The sequence below is a fragment of the Falco rusticolus genome, chromosome 2 (assembly GCF_015220075.1).
Source record: "Falco rusticolus isolate bFalRus1 chromosome 2, bFalRus1.pri, whole genome shotgun sequence".
NCBI classification, from domain to species: domain Eukaryota; kingdom Metazoa; phylum Chordata; class Aves; order Falconiformes; family Falconidae; genus Falco; species Falco rusticolus.
The window spans coordinates 78,068,804-78,081,541 of NC_051188.1; the positions used below are offsets into that span (position 1 = coordinate 78,068,804).

General features: G+C 41.7%; 1 protein-coding gene across 2 annotated transcripts in view; it reads left to right on the top strand.

Moving 5' to 3' along the window:
* Nucleotides 1–7,058, top strand: part of SH3BGR (SH3 domain binding glutamate rich protein) — a 29,068-nt gene extending 22,010 nt beyond the window's left edge. Inside the window, exons 5-7 of one of the 2 annotated variants that reach the window (XM_037376552.1) lie at nucleotides 2,674–2,703; nucleotides 4,648–4,755; nucleotides 6,620–7,058. In XM_037376552.1, the coding sequence (XP_037232449.1) occupies nucleotides 2,674–2,703; nucleotides 4,648–4,713 (96 nt within the window). In that variant the 3' untranslated portion in view covers nucleotides 4,714–4,755; nucleotides 6,620–7,058. The other variant, XM_037376551.1, reaches the window with a different exon arrangement.
* Nucleotides 7,059–12,738: the final 5,680 nt, after the last annotated feature.

The window sequence follows — 12,738 nt, forward strand, 5'->3', positions numbered from 1 at the left end:
TAGCTCCTGGGGGGGGGGGGGGGAGGGGGAGGGGCGGAAAGCACTGCTTCTGTTCCCATCTCACTAATTTGTAGAAAGGATACTCACCACTACAGGCAGCAAGGTACCAGGGGCTTGTGCCAGGGGTACACAAAAACCACTTTCCACCCTATTCTACCACCTACTTTCCATGTCACCTAGGACAAATCGTGTCAGTGATGTGGCATCTGTCTGCCTTGCCACAGTTCATCCCAATTATCACTTCTGTTGGGATAGCATGAATCATTCTGTAGAAATTCTGGTATTCTCATTCACTACAAACAGCACAGAGAGGACAAGTGTCCTTTGAGGCTGCTACAGTGAGATGAATTCTACCTTTTGTCTCTGTATCTCATTTTACCTTTATAAAAGAAGGCTAGAATAACATTTCCTTACCTGGCTAGATTTTTATGAAGTTAAGTAGATTTAGACTGTCAGATTGTCATTGGAGTATCTCCATTGGATGTTAGGTCCTGAAGGATATGTGTAGTATCAACACAGCATTTTCAGTATTTCCCACTCTTCCTGTCATTCTGCGCCCAGCTCATCTTGTTTGACTGCTTGACCACACTGAATAGATGTTTTCTGTGTGCTTTCCCCACCCATGTCTTTTTTTTCTTCTAGCTTATTAAAAGCTGGTCTCTGTATACTGAGTTCTGAAAGGGTGATCTTTCCCTCAGTGGCCTGCTCTGTTTTGCAGCTGGACAGCTGCATCTTTAGAACACTAGGCAGGTCCCTTTTGGAGACTCAACTTACTCTTTTGACAAACCCTCAAATAAAAATGCCGTAATTTAAACACTGCAGTTGTATGTTCTGCTTCTGAATTAATATACCAGTAGGAAACTAGTAGTGGCATTTTGGCCTTATGTAGCACTCAGTTTCAAACCAGCTTAAAACTGACTCTCTCATGCAGGGTATAACTCAGCTGGCTTTTCTCCAGTGACTTTGCAGGAGAAATGCCAGTGCTATGGAAAAATTCTGGAAGAGTGTTAGTGAGGTAAAGGTATCTCAGTCTTTGCTGATGAGCATAAGATAGATAACAAAATAAATTGCGACTGTCTCAGCTGTGGAGCTGCATGGAGGGTCCCATGTTTCAGAAGGCTCCTCCAATGCAGGAATGGCATCTGATGATCAGTGTGGGTCTGTGTGGGGGCTGCAGCCTTCCCCTACTGCTTCTGCTGCACTTGCTGGGAGATATCAGGAGTCCAGAAAATGGCTTTTTGTCTCAGGCTGGTATGACCCTGAGAAACCAGTGAGAGATGCCAACCCTCTAAAAAACCAAAACTCTTAAGTCAGAAACAGTCTTCTGTAAGTGGCAGGGATAAATGCACAGTGTGACAGGTTCTTCTTCACACACCTCACGTTAGATCGCCTAGGCTTCAGCAGCTCCAGCCCCTCATTCACACAGATCAAGTAGTAAGTAACAGGAACGGCTTTCAGCCTGGGTCACCAAGGAACAACTGCCCTAGGATTTCTTTAGGATTTATTTTTTTCACCTTAAACCTGTTGCATGCTTTCCTTTCCTAATCACTTCATCAAGCTTATCCTTTACTTCTTCTTAATCTTTTTTTTTTTTACTTTCTAATCCACATCCTCTGATGGAGAAGATTGAGGAACCATTTTGTTTGGATATATTGTCCCTTTTTCTTGCTTTGCCTGTCCATTTCTTTTTGAGTTTTTTTGAGGAAAAGACTGTGACCTCCTATGCACATGGCATGGCAAGGGCTCTGCTGGTCAGTAGATGTGATGGTAATAATGTTTCCTTTAGATTTTAGCTTGCACATTAGAATATGTTTTAAGTGGTGTCCCAGTTAAATCAGTTTGCGGTACAGATTAGGCTCGCTTCAGGGCAGAATTATTTTAGAAACATGTTCAAAAATCATATCATAATGCAAGTCTGTATCCTCTTTCAGCAATTCCCCAGACCATATATAAATCCTGGCACTGCAGCTCCCTTCCTTATCTCAACTCATTCTATGCAAACTTTATCAACTACTCATGCCTTTTGCATAGTACTATCCCAATTGCCCTTTTTCCTTGGGATTTTGTGTAAGATTAGCTCTTCTCTCCAATAACCAGCTTGGTATCTAGCATTAAATTCTATTCACTGTACATGTATATTCTTTTGCTTTTATCTCTCTTTCTTCATCACTTTTGCTCAATCTACAGTTTAAAACCAGCTTGTATTATTTCTTATTCCCCAGTACTGTTGAGCCAAGGCATCTGTTCCAGCCTACAACAGTTAACAGAATTGCAAGCCAGATTCTGAGTGATGATATATAACATAGATATAACTCTGTATAATTCTGATTTATCTTTCATTTTGCAGACCAGCTAATTACCAAAAAACCCCAAATCTACCTGAAAAAGCAAACAAAACCCCAGCTCTAATGCTTTACTTGTCAATGAGGCAGATTTGATTTGAAATAACTGAAAGGGAGCTGTATTTAATGCTTTTATAGCTCTTTTTCAAAGTAAAGCTTAAATGTGCTTTGTGAGTTAATGTGGATGACATTATCTCAAAATAAATCCACTGAATTCCACACTATTTTCATAAATTCAATGTTTAATTTCTGCTGTATTTTGCCTGTATGACCTCTAGTATTCTTTCCTTGATCTATCTTTTAAACATTTTCTTTTGTACCTTTTATGTAGGAAAGCAAGGAAGAACATGCAGCCACAGGGGTATAGTATATTTGAATGTTTTGTTTCCATCTTTTGTTTGTGTGCTTTTAATTTCTCTTCAGTCTCATTGCTTCACTCAGAAGTTAGTAAATTATTATCCATGAAACTAAATATACTAGTATTATATTCTGCTACGTATACTTGTTGGTTGTACCATAGTCTTATTTTTTAGGAACAAAGATAGGCCTTTAATCATTAAAAACTCAATGGAAGAGAAATTCTCTTTCACAGATTCTTTAGTAAAGTTTGCCAAGGACTCACAAGACAACTATACCTTTTGACAATCTCTAACTGACACCATGCTGGTTACATTTTCAGTGTTGTGAGTGTGAAAGAGGCATTCTGAAAATTTAGGCCATTCTGCCTATAAAGGAAGTATTTTCCTTGCCAGATTTTGTAAGACCCAGGTGCAAATCCTTATGCACTTTTCGGCTTTGCCCAGCATTGCAGGCATTTCTTCAGTGTTCCCAGTAAAACTAATGATTACTTTAGGCTATTTTCCACTACAAACCTGCAATTAATAAGAGGACACATTCACATCTTCCGACTTCCAAACTGCAATACATGCATATATACATGTGTATGTAAACACATGCCCGCTGTAAAGAGTTATGCATTGTGGACCTGGAAGCTGAAACGGAGGTCCTGGGACCATGGGCAAAGCATGGGGGCTCCTGGTGAGGCTGGCAAGGGTCTTTAAGGTTGGTTAATGCACCCTAGCACCACTAGCTCATGCTTCAAGCAATAAAAATACCCTTTTTTTTTTTTTCTGTAAAAGGTAATTGACTTGAATTTTGAACTGAGGTTGTTAATATCCAAGAGATGTTGCTTGTCTGTGGGCTTGCCTGGCCCTGTTTCAAAGAGTGCTAATGAAAGGCACCTTTCCTGGGTAAGATGCTGAAAGAGGCAATATTGCTTTGGCTTGAAAACTTCTAATCCAGCTGACCTGTGCAGATGGTGGTATTACATTTCTGGTTTTGCAGGGATGATCCCTTAGTGCAATGGTTTTCCCTGCAAAACAACCATTTAAACCAGGAATCTGCTTACAACAGATCCATTCCTAAGCATGTTTAAATGGGATTTTACTTCAGTGACTAAGATGTCACTCACACAGACATTATGTGTCTGAGAGGAAAACCTAAGGCCTGCCTGCAGACCTACTACCTGCAGTCCTGACTGAAAAATAATTATATATTCTTTGATTGGTTGAAAGGAAGGATTTTCTATAATTTTTGTAGTCTAGGTAGTATGTGATGTATAAAATTTGAGATAAAGCTTGTTTGTACACACAGGAGTGCCTTTGAACAAGAGTTTGCTGGAAAAGAAGGAGCAGAGAAGCCTGTAGTGCAATTTTCAGTTGTTTTTCAGAGCAAGACTACATTTTAAAACCTCGTTTACTGTCTCTTAATGATCTGTATTTATTGTCTTTTGTCTGTGTCACATAAATGCTAGCTTTCAGATAGCCATTAATTTGGCTAACTGAAGCAAAGGGCTATTGCCTTTAAATTGTGCCATTTCTCCTATATAAAAGAACTTTTGAAACAGAAACAAGTCTAGTTCCTGTGCCATAAATCTTGGCTTGTTTACTTCTCCAAGAAAGCATATAAATAAAAATACTAAACATTTTGTCATATTTACATATATTTCATATTCTCATTTTGATCTTGAACATCTGTTTACAGCTTAACCCTATACTGTGCTCTAGCGTCTCTAAGAAGAGGGTTCTTATATTCCAGCACTTGCCTATTAACTCCACAAAGCTAGAGCCCTGGCATGTTAAAGTGAAAAACTCTATACGTTACTTCTTTGTTCTATTTTTTAAGCTCAAATAATATTGCTTTTACTAGAAATAGAACAGTTGCAAAAGCACAGCTCTGCATTTCAAGACTAGTTATTTTTCCTTCAATTCCTGCATGATAACTACAACTATTTTCTATAAAAAAGGAAGAAGAAGAAAAGCAGGAAGAGGGAGAAGAAAAGGAAGAGGTAGAGGAGCAAGAAGAGTCTTAGTACGCTTCACTATGACACATTCTTTCTTGAACAGGCGTTCAGGTAAATATTAAGATATCCAGCACAGTTTCTAAATGTTCTTAGAGTAACATAAACCTGAAAATTTTGTACATATTTTTGTTATATTCAATTACAAGAATGGAAAAAATGTACCAAAACATTATGCATTTCACACATAACGGTTAGTCAAAACAATTGCTCTTAATGAGTCTGTTAGTTTTCCCCATTTCTGTGGCACAAGTGAATCTGACTTTCCCACACAGCTGTCTCTGTGATCCCTAATATCCATCACATTCTGCAGGCCCTTCAATCCATTCCCCACTGGTTTTACAACCTTCACCTCCCTGCCAGGCTTCTGACGTCCACTTTGGGCATATTCTTTAGCATCTTCCTGTGGTATCCCCTAGCTCTCTGCTGTGTCCCCTAAGTATAAGCCATACCAAGAGCAGCATGCTAGGTGTGCACTGCTTGGGTGGTCAGTATATATGCACAAAGTGCCCAACTGATGGGCCAAAAGTACATTTAACTGTTAAACTCATTGCAGCTTCTCTTTCATTTGGGATAGTAATTCATCCCACTCGCCTCTTACTCAGCTACTGATTCCACTGAAACTTTTAGGAGCTTCATGTCTCAAATGAAGCCCTCTCTCAAATTTAGTTGAAATGTTAAAAAAAAAAAAAAATTACTGGGGAAGGGAGAGGAGCCTGACCAGAAATATGACACACTATAAAACTGTTCTGATTGCCTTAGAAACTGGGCCAAATGTGACTTTAAAACCCCAAAACAAGAAGCATCTGGCAGGCAGAATTTTTACCTGTATAAATGTACAAGCATTCATCATTGCTCAGGTTTTGCCAGCATATGGTTTCAAATTTAATTTTCAGGTTTTCTTCTTCCTACTACTGTCACTTCTCCTCTTCACAGAAATAAAGATCAGACAATCACTTACTAGGGAAAAATGTTAACCTACAGGAAAGTTGGGATTTCCAGCAGATTTTCCCTTGCATGGTGGGACTGCCTCCCTGTTGCAGACACAGAATGTGATACTCTTTCTAGAACTAGCAAGATTCCAAGCTAACTCTGTCTCTGAGGTAGTTGCTACAGGTTTAACCAGCCATATGCTGATGTGGAGACCCACCTCAACAGGACAGACAATGCATCATTTTGTTCATACTACCTCTCCCAAATCTGGGTTCCTCTTGCATGTTCCTGTTGCATGGGAATTAATTCATCCCAGCGTTGTCCAGTGTTCAGATCACAGAGGGAGTGCTAAACACTAATCTAATTTTCCTTATTTTTGTTCAGGAAGCACAAGCTGGAGCAGCACTGCCAAATAAAATAAAATCACTCTCTCGAGCAAACATCACTGCTTTTCATGCCTGTAGACTTATGAACATATAAATACATAACAGAACAAAGATGCCACCCTGTCCTACCTGTGGCCTTTATACATATATATATATATTTGGTATTCTGATTGCTTGTTAAAATGAGTCTTCTTATTTTGACTGATGATATTTCAGTTGATATGTTGCGATAAAATTGTCCATGTCATGTTTCAGCTTGTAAGCTCCTTGGGGCAGGAACCATGTATTTCTCCATGTTTATACACTGCCAAACACATTGCTGCCACTCAGCAGATAACTGCACTCACACAAGTGACTTATTCCTTATTCAGAGAAAAAGAATTTCGGCACTGAAAACTTCAAAGAAGCTTCCTGTATACAAACTGTGTGGATCACTTCTCCCTCAGCTGGCTTTTGAAAAGGATTGGGATTTCCATTGTACAGCAGTTTAAATAAATGCATTTTCTGTCCTACCTGTTCTTTGTCTGCAAAACCATTAATTTAATCCTAGCAAGCTGTGCTAAGATCTGTAAATCTTTTCTCCATCATTATGGTTGTAGGTTATGCAAAATCCTTCACCTTGCCTTATGTTTCTCCTGAAGTTTCTGGTGTGTGTAAGACCCCAACCACAAGGATACAGTCTTCACTGAAGGAAAGGCATGTTCCAGTCCCTCCTGCTGAAGCCTCGTCAATCTTCATGGATACATTCATGTTTGCTGGGCCAGAGAGGCAGAGAAAATTAATCCATGTTCAGGCTGTAACTCTTGGTTAGAAGTTCACTGGTGAGGAAGGAGCTTGGATTTCAGTCCCTTGTATGATTACTTTTTATGGGATTTCTAAAATCTGCTTATAGAGGAAGGGAGGGGATGAGAAATGCTTATTGCCAAAGTAGTCCATAGCTTCATAGACAAAACAATCTCCAAAGGAAGCACACGTTTATGTTTAGTTGATCAAGAAGAGGCTGGCTTTTCAAGCTGCGATCTCCTATACTGTGACTGCTTGAACAATGACTGAACAAATAAAGTGGATGAAAAATTTGTGAGGGTTTCCTGAATGTCCTGAGTGGGTACATTTTTTTGTTCAGGATAACCTGAAATTGCAGCTGTTGGGAGGGCATGGATGGGGAAGCAGTGCTCCCTGTCTGCACTGCTTTTACACTTGTAGGTGATGCTGGGCTCGGAGCTGTCAGTTCCAGCTGAGGGAAGGACCTTGGAGTCCTCACTTAAAGCTCGCCAAAATCATCAGCTCAACATGCAGCAGTAGCCAAGATCCTGGAAAATGCTGGGCACTGTCAAGAGGACAGCATGACTCTGCTGCCATATAAAGCCTTGCTGAGCTGACATCTTGGGCACTTTGAGCAGTCTGGTCTCTGCATCTTAGGGAAGATGTAGTGGTGTAAGAAGAGATGCAAAGAAACCAACAATTAGAGAGGATGAAACAGCTGCTCCATGAGGAGACTGAAAAGACTCTTCAATTCGGAGAGGAAGCCAAGGCATTTACAAAACTCATAAAGGCAGTGAATAAGATAAATGCAAAACTGTTAAGTCAAGAAATCTTGCGATACTGTAATGAAAATTGGTATACACAGTTACCATACACAATGAAATTAGTAGAACGGCTTAAAAGAGATGAAAGAGAGTACTTTTTTATAAGGTGGCCCAGGAACTTCCTGGGGTTTGTTGTCACAAGGATGTTATGGAGACTGACCATGTCAACAGGCCCAAGAAGGTATTGGGCAGTGTCAGGAACAGAAGGCTTGTAAGGATGCTACAGCCCGGGATGTGTCCACCAATATCCCTGGTCCAATGAATTGTGGATGCTGGGGGCAGAAGAAATTAAATACAGAGGACTTGCTGTCCCTAAATATCATTGCCCACTGCCACTGTCAAAGACTGAGTACTAGCTTAGGTCAGCCACTGATATGACCATTTCTTACGTACCTGTGTGTGATTACTCTTCTTGGGGAAGACGTTCCCCATCTTGCTGGCAGCTGAACTGGGGTGGCAGTCATTGCTGCAGCAGTTTTGAGCAAAAGGCTGGACTTTGGGAAGTATGGTAGACGAAAAGAAAACAGAACTGTTAATCACTCTGGAAATGCGGTAAATCCAATGCAGTGAGCACATGTTGTGCAACAGCCAGTGTGTTCGCGGCAGCCTTGACATATCCTGGGCTGCCTGAGCTTCACACAGCTGATGCACCATGGGCTTCATTCTTCCCCCCACTGATGTGCAGAAGTAAGAGCCTGAGCATACCCAGTACGTCAGGCAGGGCCACAGGCTTTGAGCTTGGAACAAAACCGCGACTCTTTGCATATTCAGGTATTACTTGTTAAGGCAGAAATATGGCAACCATCTTCTCAAGAGGGTATAATCTGGAAAGCCTGTCAGGGAATGTGAGGAATGCTAAGCCTCCCATACAGGAGTGACGCACTGCCCTGGTCTTCAGCTGGTGGCTGAGGTTATGCTCAGTGTGTAGTGAAAGAGCAAACAGGGTAGCGGATGGTCGTACTCACAGCACAGCTCTTTGGTGCCTTCCTTGGGGTAATGTTCTTTGGCGTGTTCTGATCATCTTTTCTGCCAGACAAAAAGGAGGTTGTGAGTATGCAAAGAATAAACTGAAAGCTGACTGCTGCTCGGTGATTTTAGCCGTAACGTTAATTCTACTTACATAAGCTTAATACTTTCTGCAGTAATTTAGTGCAACTAGGCAAAGAATCAAATCTTTTCTAACTACAGCTGAATGAAAATCAGTATTACAAAGATGTGAGCTATTGAATTAAATGCGTTTGAAAACATACTGCCTTCATTTTTATATAATTTATATTTTACTGGGAGAAAGCAACTGCAGTTGGTTAACAGGGCGTGCCTGGTACACAGTGTTTCACTTGCTTCAGAGAACTGTGGATGCAAAATCATTCCAGCGCATTCCAGTTAAACACAAAACAGCATGCTGCTTTTTGTGACACTTTGGTGTGTAAAGTATTTTCCTTGGGTGATTGATGCTAGAAACTTCTAGTATACTGAAACTAGCTAAAATTAGAAAGACTTCAAGCTATGCTTCCTACAGATCCATATATGTCATAGGATGGTGGCTGTCTGCACCTTAAAATGATTGATTGTCAAGTTTAACAGGCTGCTGAAGTGTAAAACAAGTGACTACAAGTATCATTGCAAAGCAACTAAGTAGACAGGGCTAGTCAATGGTTTGTTTTCCAGGAAAATAAATACTAGGATCTTCAGTCTGTTGCTAGTCATAAAGGGTTTTGAGTAACAGGTCCAGAAGGCAACCTGGGCCATGCTGTCTCTTGCATGAGAGCACTTCTGAGTCAATAAATTGTGTGAAAGTTTTTCTCCCAAGAAAATTCCAAGGGTAATTCATTGGAGAGAAATTAAACTCTTCAGTAGTTTTGCCGGTACAGCACTAACCCCCAGTCAGTGTTTTGGTCACCTTTCCAGCCACCACATCTGTTCACATGCCTTCCAGATAATAAGACTTGCTAATAGTCTTCCGTTTACTGTGAGAATGTCAGTGTTAAAGCAGATAAGACTATCTGCATACTTTGACAACTTCAGAAGGCTGGAAAATATGCTTGACGAATGATCTGGGAAGCTGAAAATTCAAGATAATTTTTTCAGAAAGCAGATTGCAAGTTTGTGATTTGATGTCAAATATCTTGAAGAATGTTTGCTGTCCCTTCAGCTGCAAAGTCATTGCCATGCATAAAGCAGAGGAAACAATTTTCAGCTGAGGCTCAGTGAGTTCCTGTCTCCATTTTGCTTATGGGAAAGTAAGGCGCAGAAGTGGGATGTCATGCTTAATATCACAAATCAAGGGCACTAGAGTCCAGATTAGATGTAGACTACCTGCTGTGTATTCCCCTGCTTCAGAACATGCCAACCATGGTTTTGCATGTGGTGATGACTTTCTGTCACATTTTTTGAATCATTTAGGTTGGAAAAGACCCTTAAGATCATCAAGTTCAACTGTAAACCTAACACTGCCAAGTCCACCACCAAACCATGTCCCTAAGTGCCATGTCTAGATATCTTAAATACCTCCAGACATAAAAGCAGTAGAGGAACTTTGATACCAGTTTGTCCAAAATGTGTTTTAACCACAGACTATTCAGCTAACTTCCTTGCCCCTTACTTTCCCTATGAAAGTGAGAAAATACTTGTAGATAATTTATGGGAATAAAATCAAAGTATCAAGGCACTGATTGAAAGATGAAAGTATAGCAGCATCTTCTTCCTTTGCTAAGGTTATTTGCCTCTGAGTTGTCCATTTCACCTTAAAAATGTTAATGTCTACTTTTTTTCCATCATCTTGATATCTGACAGCTATCAGAATGACCTTCTACATTACATTATATATTCGCTACTTTCTTAAGTAACTACTATTCAGCAGCCTACAGAAGAAATGGCTGAAAAAAATGGTCGCTTTTCCCTCTTTGTTGCTCACTGGCCTAGATCAGAACTGCACCTGCAAAAAGGCTCTTTGGGGATTCCTCTTAGAAAATACCAGCTGTGTTGGTGTCTCCATTCTCTCATAACTTAACAAGCATGTATCGACACACCCCTATGTCACAAGCTGTCCTCCAAAATATGTAAATGTTTATAATTGATCAAAGTCAGGTTTGTATGACTGACACATTAACTAAGCAATATATTTTCAGGCAGGACAGAACTTATTTGGGTTTCCTACTGCACTGAGAAAGTTTAGAACATATTACTAAAATTGCAGAAGCTACTTTATGTATGTAGAAAAGGATGTCACACAGGTTGCCCTCCTAACAGCTAGCTGTGATTTTGCTGATCAGTACAGAAAAAAGCCTTTAGTCATCTCTACTTTTTCAGCAGTGTAATCCTTTAGGAATTCCTTCCTTGAAAAGGAAACCTGGAGGCAGAAAGCAATGCAAGCATCTAGAACTTTTATTTTTTATTTTGACTGCATAGCACGCAAGTGGGGCTTGGCAGATCAAGGACCAAGAGGAAACCTTGCCTGGGAAGGCAGGCCCATCGTCAACCCACCTCATGCTGACGCAGAGCTGTGCAGAAGCCCTGCAGATGCATGCTGCTGTGCATCCCTTCCCCTCTCCTAAGTCACGAGCACAGTGTCCAGCTGATGAGCCAGAGTGACTCCCACACACCCCCCAGTTGTGCTGTCCCCATCTTGGCAGAGAAGAAGGGAACCCCTGGGGAGTGTCAGCCTCCTTGGTCCTGTCAGAGGAAGCCTTACTCCCACGCGGACACTGCGTACTGGCAGCTGGTAAGCATGCTGCTTTCAGAGTTAGAATAAAAACTATCCTGTCACTGCTGCAAACAGCTCTGGACATCAACTCATGGTAGCTTAAGCTGATTTGATGATGACCCAAGCTGGGTGCTCGAAGCCCATTCTGCTTTTTGGGCTGGGAGGACTTAATGTCTCCTGCTGCAATCACATGCTGCCTGTCCTGCAAAAGCTGCCTTGGAGGGGTCGTTGTGACAGAGGAGCCCTGGTGAGCGCAGATGATTTCAAGATAGATGCTGGGGCGGCAGAGCCAGGAGCGCACAAAGGCAGGGGTGAGGGTCACTGTCAAAGCCAGAGCACGCGACTCCCAGCTGACTGCTCGCACGGGGCGATGGCTGTGGAGCTGGCAGCAAAGCACGGCAGTTCCTGCTCTGCTGACTTGAAGGATGGGATCCTGGCTGGATGCTTGCTTTCTGTCCGTTCCAATTTCCAGCTTTCTGGGGACTTCTTTTTTTTTTTTGACCTTCAAGCTTTACATTTGTGCAGTAAGACTAGAAGAGAGTTTATATAGTAATAGTGGCTTACTGTACCAGAGGAGCATTTGTGTGCAAGTGTGTGACAAAATCTGCCCCCCAGCACCCATCAGCTCCTGGTGGCTCAGAGCGGAGGCTGCTGGTGAGCACAGAGCCAGAGCAGCATGATAAGCAATGTTGAAGCCTGCTGTTGCTGGCTTTAGCCTTTAAAATCATATTACCCTGATAAAGTTAGCAGTCCCAGGGCTTGCCAGGAAGCACAAAGCACACGAGCTGTCTTCTTTCTTGCTGCCCAGCCTGTATTTCCCTTCCCCCGCACCATGGGGATTTTTCTTTACTTTTATTTTACTACTTTAATTTTAAAAAAAGCTAATTGCCTCCACAATAGCCTTCAAAGAAATAAATAAAGCAGATGCACCCTCTCCTAACATCCCTCTGGCTGGGGAGATGATAATCCCCACAGAGGCAACCCCACGTGATGTGCTGGGCACAGCGAGTAGCAGGTGGCAGGACTGCATGTGGGGCTGTGGGGTGGCAGCTGGAAAGGGCTGGGCTGCTGGTGGGTCCTTCTGGGCTCCCAAAAAGGGGGTGCTGTTCCAGCCCTTACAGCTAACTTGGCAGCAACATCTCAGGTGTGAAAGCTTGGCACTAACTCAGTGATGTTTCTTACTTGGCCTGGGATGAGGAGAAGGAAAAGCCAGAAAAGTGAGAAATAAAATGGGGGCAAAAATCCCCTTTGGGCTAGGAAGCATCTTCTGGTCATTGCACGTGAGCAATTCCCAGCAGTCAGTGATGGAGCACAGTGTGTTAGAGGAGTTTTGTCTTTCCGTGTGCTCCAGTACTTTTCCGTAAGGATTATAGCATTACTGGATTTTAATTATGTGGTATGTGCATTAATATTGGCTACGTCCAACTTA